The 13478-nt window shown below is 42.6% G+C and overlaps 1 protein-coding gene across 5 annotated transcripts in view; it reads left to right on the plus strand.

The window, feature by feature from the left end:
* The window catches only part of LOC117510608 (ubiquitin-associated protein 2-like), a 72783-nt gene that overhangs the window by 30188 nt on the left and 29117 nt on the right, over positions 1 to 13478 (plus strand). For all 5 annotated transcript variants that reach the window (XM_034170396.1, XM_034170397.1, XM_034170399.1 and 2 more), the window contains one exon: positions 12404 to 12589. In XM_034170396.1, coding sequence (XP_034026287.1) covers positions 12404 to 12589 — 186 coding nt within the window. The remainder of the gene's footprint in view (positions 1 to 12403; positions 12590 to 13478) is intronic.

The following is a 13478-nucleotide window of genomic DNA, read 5'->3' on the forward strand; positions in this document are numbered from 1 at the left end:
ATTGTCACCATCATCGGTGTCTGGGTCATCATACTTCCATTGGTCTGGGTACAGGTCATGAGAGTCATCGTCCTCCTTATCGTCGTCTTGCCCCAGGAGTGGATATGATGCTGGACCCCCTCCTGGTCCTGGACTTATTGCTGTGGTTATCATTCTATTTACAAGGCCTCGGAGACATGGAATACAACAACATCCACACAATGTTAGAATCACAGCAAATACTGCTATAGACACTAATAGTGAAGAAATCAAAGACCTCCATTTTCCCATCCCTTCCAGCCACCAATCCCAGCCTTCGGTGTTTACTCCACTGTGCTCTTTCATCTTCCTGTTCAACGTCCTCAGCCCGTCGATGGCTTGAGTGAGACTGCCATCTGCAGCTGTGTTGTTGGGAATGAATGTGCAGCATTGTTCTCCGAACATGGCACAAACACCTCCTTTCTCTGCCAACAACATATCCAGAGCAATACGGTTCTGGAAGGCCATAAGGGACGTGGCTTCTAACTGTGAATGGACAGCCTTAAATCCTTCCTCAGTCCAATTTCCTAATTTCTGTACATTGTAGTGGATGTAGTTTATTCTGTCCACGTTTTTATTAATGGAACACCACCAACAGATGGAAGATTCGAATCCAGCTGCTATTTGATCAACCAGTTTATACTCGTCAGGCACTCCTCTGGGGACTCCTATTGCATCAATATATGTTGGATTTCCCACTCCTTTCCAATCTCTTTTTACTCTATGTCCGGCTATGCCTTTCTGCCAATCTTCAGGAATAAGAGAGGCTGCATATGTCGTAACGTCTTCAGGGGTCATGGGTATAGCTTTAACTGGTAACAATAATGATATTAATGCACAATAACCTGACACATTTCGTGGCAGTCTGTCAAAGATTCTGTTATCACCACACCACCACCATACGTCACTCCTACCGACAGGTTTGAATGTGGGAGTACTATGGACCACATCCTTACACCAGGCAGTGTGGTTTAAGCTACCCAAAGTCTTACTTGTCCCTGTCAAGTTTACACATGTATGGTTAGCATGCCCAACTTTGCTTGAAAATAAAGGTTAATCTTAGTCCATTTGGTCAATGGATAGATCTTGTCCCACTTAGAACAATTGTTGTTTGCTGCAATGTATGTCTGTGTCATTACAGTCAGCAGACAGTCTTTGGGTAATGCTGCCGGTATTACCTGTAATATAGGTCTGGGTCCCATACATACAACACAGTCCTTCTTTGCAGCTAGTCCTGCTTGTTCTGCCATTAAAAGCCAATTGTTATTTTGTCCACTAATTCCTGTAGTTACTAGGAACCAGTCATCTGCCTTCATGTCTTTTGTGCCTTGTACGGACATCCCCTTTGCTTGTATGGACACCCCCTTTGACGTACTTAATTCTGTCAATATTGGTTGCTGTACTCTATCTGTTTCACAGAGGAAAAAATGGAAATACGGATCTTTTCCTGGTTTGTATACCCAAAGGAGGAACAACCAACAGTCTCCCTTTATATCAGGTGGGAATATGGTTCCTTTTTCTGTGGTATTCACCACTATAAACAGCTTATCATCTGTTTGATACATTTTGAGAATTTGACTCTGGTACTTAGCCCACTCGGTTTGTGCCCATCCTGGTGTCCATCTACTCCATTCATCGGCTACCAACGTTTCCCATCTCTTATCTTGTTGATCATTGGTCATATACCATGAGAAACTATTTCCGTAATTAGTCCCTCTGTCACCATCCCATGTTCCATGGGTAAGAGCACTATATGGTACAGAGATGACCACAGAAGCATTTCTAGGAATGCAGGCTTGTACACCAAATCGGTACGCATTGTTCCTATCACACCTATGTACTGTGGCATTTATTATCGGACTGGGGTCTTCGTTACTTCTTTTTGGTCTCTGCAATCTGCGGATGTGATCCTTCTTATCATGTCCCGTGCTTATGGCTTTTAATAATAAGCCCAATCCAAAAAAGAAAAGTAGCATAACAAGGACTGTCCATGGGGTCCAGAAACCCTCGTTCTTTTTGTTTTTTTCTTTCGCCATTTCTGCACACTACAGCACACCTATGTTCAGAACAGTGGCTTCTTAATGTCTTCTGCTAGCTTTCGTGTCTAACCTGGATCTTAACACCAAGCTCACACACTATTACTAGTCTTGTCCTACTGTTCTTACTGTTTGTCTGTGTCTGCAGAAATGACTTTCTTAGTGAGTTAAATGAATCCATGTACTTCTTTCCCCAATTTTCAAGGCTGTGGGTGTTGTGAGTAGTACTTGATGGGGCCCTTCCCATTTAGGTGAATGCCAGTGTTTTCTCTTGATGCTTCTTATCAACACCCAGCCTCCAGGTACCACTTTAGGGTCCTCCTGTGGAGAAATGGGATCATCAGTGTTTGAAACTCTCCCTCGTTGTCTTTCTAACATCTTTCTCATGTAATCTGCCAAATTGGCTTCCTCAGGTACATCCCAAATTTGCCCATAATATGGCAATCGATATTTTCTGCCAAACAATGTTTCATACGGTGTCAACCCCATGGTACTAGTTATGTTTATATACATTTTTACCAGTTCTACACAATGTGTCCATGGTCTGCCTGTTTCCTCCATTGTCTTTCTAAGTCTGTTTTTTACTGTTCCATTCATCCTTTCCACTAATCCGGCACTTTGTGGATGATAAGCACAATGATTTTTGAGATTAACCTGTAGCTCTTCTCTTACGTATTGCACTATTGTATTAACAAAATGCGCTCCATTATCTGAATAGACTGTTTCTGGTATTCCAAATCGTGGAATGATGTCTTTGCATAATGCTTTAGCCACTGTAAGTGCATCTGCATGTTTTGTAGGGAACAATTCTACCCATTTTGAGAAGGCATCAATTATGACTAAACAAAATTCCTTCCCTTCATGTTTACTCAGCTGTATATAATCCATATGAATCACTTGAAAGGGATATTGTGGTGTTGGAAATTTGCCTCTTTGGGGTCTCAAATTGCCTTGTGAGTTGTGTTTTGCACATATCATGCATGCTCTACAATGCTGTTTTGCATATGCATCGAACCCATAAAGACAAAAAATAGATTGCAATTGCGATATCATACCCCCTGATGAGACATGCGTCACGCCATGGCTCATAATAGCTGCCCATTTAAACATATTTTTTGGCAATATGGGTTTCTTTTGTGGTCATAAGTACAAATCATTTGCGAATGTAGCTCCTTTGTGTAACCACATCTGCCTTTCTTTCTCAGGTGCTTGCTGTTGCATCTCAGCAAGCAGTATGTGACCTAAGTGCAAATCTGGAGTGGTTTCCTGTACAACAAAAATAGAAGAAGCTGCTGCTGCCTCCTTTGCTGCTCTGTCAGCAAAATCATTTCCTTTTGAAACACTGTCAGAGCCTTTAGTGTGAGCCACACATTTGCATATAGCAATTTGTTTAGGCAATTTCACAGCTTTCAGTAGTGCAGTTAGGAGAGTGGCATGAGTCACTGGCTTTCCAGATGATGTCACCATTCCACGCTCTTCCCACAGTTTTGCAAACACATGCACTGTGCTGAAAGCGTACTGGCTGTCTGTATAAATTGTTACAGCCGTACCTTTAAACAGATAGCAAGCTGCAGTTAAAGCAACTAATTCAGCTGCTTGTGCTGAAAATGACGATGGCAATGAAGCAGAATCCAATACTTCTGAATTTGTGACAACAGCATATCCAGATTGTGTTTGTCCATAAGCATTTTTAGTGGAAGAACCATCCACATACACAATTGTACTGTTTGGGATGGGTGTGTCCTGGAGGTCTGGGCGTGCTTTCGTACAGACTGTAGCTACATCAAGACAATTGTGCGGCTCACCATCCTCAGGTAAAGGTATCAATGTGGAGGGATTCAATGTTGTACAGCGCTCTACCGTAAGGTGTGGTTGTGATAATAGCAAGGACATGCACGAAAGATGTCTTGCTGGGGACAAAAGGCTCATGTTTGTCTGCAACAGAAGTGCAGAAACTGCATGTGGAACTTTCAATGTCAGCTGATGGAATAGAACAACATTACTGCTACTTTGAACAGCCATAGAGGCTGCAACAACAGCCTGTACGCATGGTGGTAGAGCACTTGCCACTGCATCCAATTTAGATGAGTAGTAGGCAACTGGCCTTAATTTTGAGCCATACACTTGTACCAAAACACTAGTCATGAACTTATTCTTACAATCAACTGTTGAATGAATGGTTTACTATAATCTGGTAGTGCCAAAACTGTGGATGACACTAATGTTTGTTTGACTTTTACAAAAGCTTCCTCAGCATCTTTGTTCCACTCCAGCACAGTTGACATTGAAATATCATCTTTGTACATCAAACTAGAAAGTGGACTAGTCAACTCGGCATAGCAAGGAATCCATGCCCTGCAGTAATTTGTCAGTCCAAGAAATGACATCATCTGTTTTTTAGTTTGTGGTTTTGGAGCATGTAAAATCGCTTCCTTTCTGTCAGACAGGATCATGCGCCCTGTGGCTGATAATTCATGTCCTAAATATTTCACTGTACCCCTACACAACTGAACTTTGTTTTTACTCACTTTGTGGCCATTATCAATTAAGAAACATAATAATGCTACTGTGTCAGTAATGCAGTTTTCACGTGTGTCAGAGGCAATCAAAATGTCATCAACATACACTAATAGTTGGCTATCTGCCGGTGGAACGAAATTGGCTAAACATGCTGACATGACTTGAGAATAAATAGTTGGACTCTCTGCATAACCCTGCGGTAATCTGGTAAATGTATATCGTTGTCCTTTAAAGGTAAAAGCAAACCAGAATTGACTATCTGGGTGTACTGGCACAGAGAAAAATGCATTACTTATGTCAATTACTGAGAAACTATTAGAATTTGGTCTCAGCGAATTTAACAAGGTGTGTGGATCTGGAACACATGGTGCTCTTTTAATCACAGCAGCATTTACTGCCTGCAGATCTTGAATCATTCTCCACCCCACTGAGGGCGGAGCCTTTTTTACAGGAAATATGGGTGTGTTACACGGTGAATCTGGGCATGGCACTATTACTCCTGCTGTTAATAAATCCTCTATTACTGGCCTGATTCCTTCAATTGCATCAGGTTTCAATGGATACTGTCTTACACATGGTCTGTATTCTGTTTTTGGTCTTATAACTACAGGTTGTGCATTTTTAATCAGTCCTATGTCTGAAGGACCTGTTGTCCACAATCCTGATGGTACTGAAGAGAGAAGATCATCTTCTTCAGGACTCAACTGAAACACTCAGGATTGTGAAGTGGACACATCAATATGTGTTCCGGCTGTCAGCACTAATGAGACATTAACTGGCACTTTATACAATTTAGTTGATGGACTAAACTCCGTTCGTGGTTCAACTCTGCTCCAATCAGTGGCTGACAAAGCTGTCATGACTGTCAGTCCCAAATCTTGCCATTCTGTCAAATATGGCTTACAAAGTGACACATGTAATGGCATACCTGTGAATCTCAATTTTAAAACATCTTCAGTGGCACCTGTCACTGTTATGACAGCTGTTGAGTTGCCATCATGAATCAAATCTGTCATTGTCAGCTTCACAGGTGAAATGTTTTTCAGTTTGTTTTCATAGTCACCATCTGGACCTGGAGGATCTTTATGCCACATTGTGACATGCAGGTCAGGTGGTGACATCTTTTGTTCAGGATTTTTTAGTAGGGCTGTCGCTTGCAAGACAACATCTTTACCCCATCCTGCAGCATCTTCTTCTGAAATGTCAAATGTATAGTAATAGTGGAATGTGGGGTCATCGCTTTCTTCTTTTACCATGTTAACGCCTCCTGTGCGCTCAACAACTAATTTCCCTTGTTCCACAATTATGGACAAGCCCAATGCAGTCAATCCGTCTCGTCCTAAGAGGTTAACTGGACATTGTGGCATGTTCAACACTGACATTGTACATGTCAGGCCAAGTGGATCTGTCAACGTTATGGGTTCAGTGATAGGGACGTCTGATGTTTGTCCATTTGCAGAGCGAACCCTAAAGATTTCGTTGCTTAATTTATGGACAGGTATGTTGTCATTACATGTGGTTCTACATGCTCCTGTATCACAAAGGAATGTCACTGGTCGTCCATTTACCAACAGAGTCACTTCTGGTTTTGGTACCGGATTTCCCAGTAAGGCACACAGATCCATATCACAATCAGTCTGCCTATCTGATGTGGAATCATAGATTATGGATTCTAGTCATTGTGGATACTGTGGCTGCGGAGGATTATTCCGTTGTGGAATTCCTCCTGCTGCTCCATCAGTAGGTGGATTCGGACAATTTCTATACATATGTCCCTCTCTCCCACAGTTCCAACAAATCAGGGGACCACATGGTGGCCCTCCCTGTCTGTGCTGCTGCCGCGGTTGCCATGGTCCTTGACGTTGTGGCTGTCCACCTTGTCTGTTTTGCCATGGCTTTTGGGGGCGTTTGCACTGCTTCTGCTGCCTCAAGTTACCTTGTTGGTAATATATGTCATCCTCTCCTTGTGTTACGTACACTCCTTTATCGCTGTTTCCTGTCTTTTTCTGCTTTAAGACTCCTTCTGCATGACAGCAGTGTGTATGTGTTTCTTCCAATGTGCCTGTAGGCAATCCAATCCAATGTTTCTGTATCCAAGCTTTTATATCCTTATTGGAATGTTGGATCAGAGCGTTTTTCAATTGTTGTTCATACACTGGTGTTCCTGGCAATATGCCACTATGGACTCTAAATACACTCTCAAATCTGCATCTAAACTCTGTCCATGGCTCTCCTTCTTTCTGTGTTGTCCTGGTAATTTCAGTATAATTTATCTTTGGTCCTAACACACCTTTTGCATGTGTAATCATAGCTTCCACTCTTGTTTTCAAGACTAGATCATCATGTGTCAGTGGTACGCCATGTTGGTCTGCAGGATTCCAGTCTCCGCGTATCTGACTCCATTTAGGGCCACATGCTTTCATCCACACCTGTTGGACTTCAGGTCCATTAAGGTGGTAAGAATTTCTAATATTTTCTATGTCCTGCATAAATCCCTCGATATCGACATGTGGCGATGGTATCATGTCGACTGCTGCTTTGATATCATCAGCATTCCATGTTCGATATACGAGCATGGTTGATCGATGTCCTGCTGTTCCTGCACGAGGATTTGGTACTTCTATCATAGGATAGGCATCTCCCTGGTCACTGTGTTCCACCATGGGAGGGGCTGTAGGCACTTTCGCTTGACTGCGTGTTTGTGGTTTTTCGTGTTTTTCACTTTTTACCTTAGGTTTTACTGCCAAATCATACTGTGGTGGCGGTACATCGTCATCCTCTGGTAGAGGAGGATATAAAGGTGTTGTTGTCACCGACGATCCAACCGGCGGTGGTTGTTGAGGCTGTTCTGATTCTCTGTGCTGAATTATCACATCTTCTTCTGCCTTACCTACAGCTTTCTTTTTCCTTGCTTTCTCTAATCGTCGCTTCTCTGCTCCCTTCCGTCTGTTCTCTGCTTCCTCCTCCCAAAATGCCTCTAAATCGGCCCCTACTTTCTGCATCTTTTTCTCATCACCTTTATGTTCCTGTTCTAACTCCTTCTTTAGCTTCTGTATACTGACCAGGTTCAGTCGTCCGTCAAAGTCATGTTTATTTATCCAGGTCTAAATTTTCCTTATTTTTAGACGTCTTACCCCCCATTTTTATTATCCCTTGTTATAATTTGGACTTCAGACGGGGGCACACCTAGGGCGTTCTAAATCTGAAGTTTTCCCTTTCTTTGGACGTGACAATTAATTTGCCGTCGTGTGGTTGATTCCTTTCACCTCCCCGTAGGAAGCGGAATCACTTGCCTTCGCTTCCACACACACGGTTGTCACTAACGTTGTCCAAAGTATTACACTTTCACACAGTTATTCTATTTACACTTACACAAAACGCTATTTACACATAGAAACACTTTTAATAAAAGTACGCGTATTCTTAGGCCAGGGGAGCTCGCCCTCCCGTGGAATTTAACTAATGTCCTGCATTAGGGGACTCCACCGTCCCTGCGAGATTTAACTGCCTTTTTACAGTGCACGTATTTCTACCCGGGATTTCCTTTACGTATTTAAAACAGAGGAGTCCGTACCCTCCTTTGGAATTTAACTACGTGCGTCCCTCGCAACCGTAGAGGAGTCCGCCTTCCTCGCGGATTTTAACTGCTTTACATTAACAGACGATTCCACGCCATCGCTTACGGAGTTTAACTGTTTTATGTGATCTGATCACCACTCACTCAGTACTGTTACAAAGAAATTCTACTCACTGACTCGACCTCCTGTCTGTCTTCTTCGGGAAAATCTCGTCAACCAGACGATGCCAACGGTGGTCGACAATTGCAGACACGATCAATCGATCGGACCTTGGCCAAGGATTTACGCCTGGACTTGACGACCTCCGCCGGACACCTCCGGTGTTGTTGAGCTCCCGGACGAGCCCCCAGTCAATGTTGGGTATTTTCTCCTCCAAACATTCTTAAAACCTTGATAAGACAAACAGAGTCAAGAAACACCAGTGAGACAGAAAGTCAAATTTATCTCGCGAGGAGTGCAGTCAGGCTGTACACCAAGGCTACACTAAAGTCTGGCCTGCGCTCCCGCTCTTTTTATTAGAGAAGGCCTGACCACATCATAAAACTTGTCCTAAGGGTGGGGGGGACGACGCAAGACAAGTTTCTTCCCGTAACATAAACACATACGTCAATAAGTGCAGCTGTAAGGAAAAAGTTTCTTTCTTTTAATCTTATCATCGAAGGTCAGCACATCCCGTTCGTCTGTTGTAGTTATCAGCTGTTCTGCATCTGCCTGGAGTGTCCTGTTCTTCACACTAAGCATCACATCACAACAGTCAAAACAACCTCCAGTTCTTTTACTCCCAGTTCAGCCTGACCCCATCATGCTTCACTCCCAGTCGTTAGCGGCTACAAAAACAAAGTTGTATAATAATAATAAGTACATCCAGCTCTTCATTCCCAGTTCAGATTGACCCCAGCATGCTAAAACAAGGTTGAATAACAAGTACATTCTCAGGGTTACGTTAAGACAGGTGCAAAACAGCACAACACCGTTTTCATGAGAAAGAAGACAAAGGTACAAATGTTTAACAGTGATAACATATATACAAAATCTTTAACATATATATATATATATATATATATATATATATATATATATATATATATATATATGACAAAGACATTAATCAAAGACATTAATAATTATCTTGAAAATTCCCCATCATTTCCCCCCAGTTTAGCAAAATTAATGTCTACATTCTCAACATCATTTTTGTAGAAACATTAAAATCTTGCACTCAGAGGAAACAATGTACTTAACTATCATTTTTCCCCATATAATTGGGGTGACATGAATCAGCATCAGTTTGCAATAAAGCAATGTAATCACGGTCTAGCAGCAAACCGTCAACTGTGATAGAAATCATCTGTTGAATCAGATCGAACGAGAGGAATTATAGAACAAATCATAACACTCAGTAAGCCCAGCAGAACAATAATTGGGGTAAGCAGTTTTAACAGGATGTGATACCATGATCCAGAAAAGAGCTTTGAGGTCCAGCCATTGCCTGAAATTAAATCCTTACTCACAGTGCTTCTTAACACTGTCAAATTCTGGATGGCCAGACTTATGGATCCGCCATCGTCTTCGTTATCAGGGAGGAATGTACAACAGCTCTCTCCCACCATGGCACACACCCCTCCTGAGGCCACAGTTAATTGATCCAAAAGCATTCGATCTTGCATTTCCATGATCCTCAGAGCTAACAACTCCGCCCTTATGCCTCTAAGAGCCTCAACAGTGGAGTTCACAAAATAGCTAAATCGGTAATTTAGCATCTACACGCGTAGCATGACTTTGCCCATGCCCACCCAGGGGAAGAGTGACAGCAGGACCTTCTGGTCTGTAGACCACAGCTTTGCATCCTGGGGCACGTCTGTTCCCCATAGATGGTCATGGGGAGCCAAGTCACACTTAAAGCAGTGACTGGTTGAGAGGTGAGCGGCTACGATGTAGGAGTGCTGAGCCATGGTTATTGGGGCACATCTTGCCTGTCCATCCCGCGGGGAGGGCTATGAAGGCGTTGTGGCCACACAGCCAGTACATGTTCACCTGAGCGTAAGTCCCCATCGGGTCCGGCACTTGGAAGTAATCTATACACTTACCCCCATAGGAAGCTTGGGCATGATTAAAGCTTCCATCCGACAGGCGAGTGTACGGCCCCAAAATGACTTCACACAACGGCTTAGCTATCTTACCCAAATTGGTAATTGGACCAGAGAACAAAGGCTGGTTGTTTGCATAACATCAGTGTGTAACCACACCAGCCTAGGACCTCAACATCCAGCATGTTCAGCTCCAAGATCCTCTGAGACCAGCCACCTGCTGCAACAATTGCCATGCAGAACCAAAGAATTTCTGCACAAACTGTCAGAAACCCTCTCAGGGAAGGTCATATGCATGCTTGTTGGCCTCATGGGGGTCTCAACATGACTGTGGTTATTATGGTAAACAGGTAATTGTGGATTAATTGCTGTTTGTCTGTGGATTGTGAGTGTGGAAATTTCGTTGTTGTAATGACAATGATAATAAAGCTATCCATCCATCCGTAAATGGAACTCTCTTTCTGCAAGAATCGTCCACTGCTTCACACAGATAGTTTTTATTCGTTCGTCATTAACGTACCTTTTTTTTGTGGGGCAGCCAATGATGCAGAGCTCTGCTGTGGACTGGAACCTTAATATCTCCCGCTTCTCTGGTTCCTAAACTAAAGTTAGTGTCCCTCATGAAAATAATAATGATAATATCCTCTGCTCCATGTCTGTGTGTGTTGTGGGATTTCTCTGGTGGAAAGACGGATCATTCCACAATCAAGAACTTCAAAGCGAATCACCATTTTAAATCAAATCACACCTCTTTCCAGACATTGTAAAACAGACAAACTGCAACCGACCAAAACTGCTTTTCCCCAGAATGAGACATCCTCCCTTCCATTGGGGAGAACTTATCCCGGTGTCACAGTCTCAGTGCTCCAGGCTGACCACAACCATGCAGCAGCGCTCCAGGCATGAGTATTGTAGGGGAGACTGGCGCCAAAGTAACATTTTACATTTATGTCCCTCTGAAACACTGTTGCTTGCATTTTGAGGGCCAAATTTTAAGTAAAGCCATAGTTTTTTTTTTGTTGTTGTTGTTTTTTTTTTTTTATCTTTGTTACGGCCTTACTTTAAGGCCACAAGAAATGAGGTATCAGACCAAAACATGGAAGAGTGTAGAAATGTGTGTCACTGCACAGGAGCTAATTTATACACATCAGTTTATTATAGAAAATCCTTACAAATGTTTTTTTTAACTTCAAGATTAATTTCTGATTACTCTAAATAGACTGCATTTATATAGCACTTTTCCATCTGCATCAGACGCTCAAAGCGCTTTACAATAATGCCTCACATTCACCCCAATGTCAGGGTGCTGCCATACAAGGCGCTCACTACACACCGGGAGCAATAGGGGATTAAAGACCTTGCCCAAGGGCCCATAGTGATTTTCCAGTCAGGCTGGGATTTCAACCGAAGATCTTCTGGTCTCAAACCCAACACCTTAACCACTAGACCATCACCTCCCTCTACATTCCATACATACATACCCTCTACATTTTGAAGTTTAAGAAAAACACCAAAGAAGGCCCTTCATAAGCCCATAAAGCAAAAGCTTCAGCGGGGTCGAAGTCTAAGCAGTCCCCTAACCCCCGGCTTCTTAAGGTGTTTTTTATCCCATTACGCTGAGGAAAAAAAATCTTGCTGAGAACCTGGATGGGGACATCCCTTGCTCAAAGAGACCTATTGGGCTCTTAAATACAAAAATTGATGAGTTTGTTAATTCTGGTATTTCATCACAAAAGGTTTACTACTACAGATATATAATACATGCAAGCAGCTAGTATGACAGTGGCATCATTTTGAGAGCTCATACACTGCACTTGCAGTTCTTCTGCTTTGCTGCTCCTGCCCATGTTTTTGTTTATGCTGATTGGGGAAGCCATATGTGGAGCATGAAACCAACTTTGTATCCTTTGAGCCACAAAATGAGAGAATGTTGAAGAATGGTGTTAATGATTTACAGATCATGGCTGATGCTGAATATGATGAATAAATACCAATCACATTGTCCAATAAAATTAGCTGCATGTCATCTATATGAGACATTTTGTCTCAAGTTCATTTGGCAACATAGTTGAGAGGCCTCTTTTCCAACCAAACGCTTTCATAAATTTTAAATGTCTTCTTACAACACTACACCTACAGTACCTTTTTATTTATGTGTTTGTAGGTGAGGCAACAAAGTTTGGCAGGGCCGAATCTTCATCTCCAGTTCCTCCTACTAGCCTGTCTACAGCTGGAGTGCAGTCGCAGGCACCACAGGCAGCAACACAGAGCCAGGGACAAAGCCAGGGTCAGCAAACGCAGAACCAGGCCTTCCTCAACCCCCCTCTACCTCCAGGCTACGGATACACTGGTTAGAGTAATAAAATATGTTTTGTGATAAGAATGTTGTGTAAACCTAAAACATATTTCAGAGATACTTGTTACCAGGTTACTGTTTTGGGCTATTTGACAAAGCATCTTATTACATAACATAACAAAATTGGGCAGTTTGCTGTAAATCTAGTTTAGGAAATGTTAATTTTCAGATTACCATATTTTCCAGATTGTCACTTTTTTATGTTGCTCGGATTTACAACAGTACGTCAATCCAAGTTGAAAAACCACCCAGATGTCACATTTGTGTCTGTATACAATATAGTATGGGTGTGTACTATGTATGCAAGGGATAAGAGGGAATCCAGAGCTCTCAAAACATGCTGGATGGACAGACTGACTGCACGGCTGGAGTCGATTTCATGTTCCCCCTTGTTTCAGGGAGGGGGACAATAAATACATACCCTGAGAGATGCATGCCGCTGAGTTCTCCTGTATTTGAACACAGCAGCCATGCAGAATTGAACCTGCTCTGGTTCCAGTGTAGTTATCTCCTTTCCAAAAAAAACACATTACAGTCGCTGAAGAGCCGGTGGTCGCGTTTGTGTTCTGTCTCAATTCAACTTCAATTTATTTCATTTATATAACTCGAAATCACAACTAAACTGTCTCAAGGTGCTTCACACGAGTAAGGTCTAACCTTACCAACACCTAGAGCAAACACACAGGCAACAGCAGTAAGGGAAAAACTCCATCTGTCATTTGTACATTCTTCATCATTGATCCATTAAGCAGGTAATGCCATTAAATGGCTTGGAGTAGGTCCAGTGTTCATGGCACGTCTCACGTTAAGATTGCAAAAGCAGTCACTTTACTTCAAAGTCGTCATGGTCCCACCTTTAAACGCATGGATGAAATTCTTCCTT

The sequence above is a fragment of the Thalassophryne amazonica genome, chromosome 5, assembly GCF_902500255.1.
Source record: "Thalassophryne amazonica chromosome 5, fThaAma1.1, whole genome shotgun sequence".
Taxonomy (NCBI): Eukaryota; Metazoa; Chordata; class Actinopteri; order Batrachoidiformes; family Batrachoididae; genus Thalassophryne; species Thalassophryne amazonica.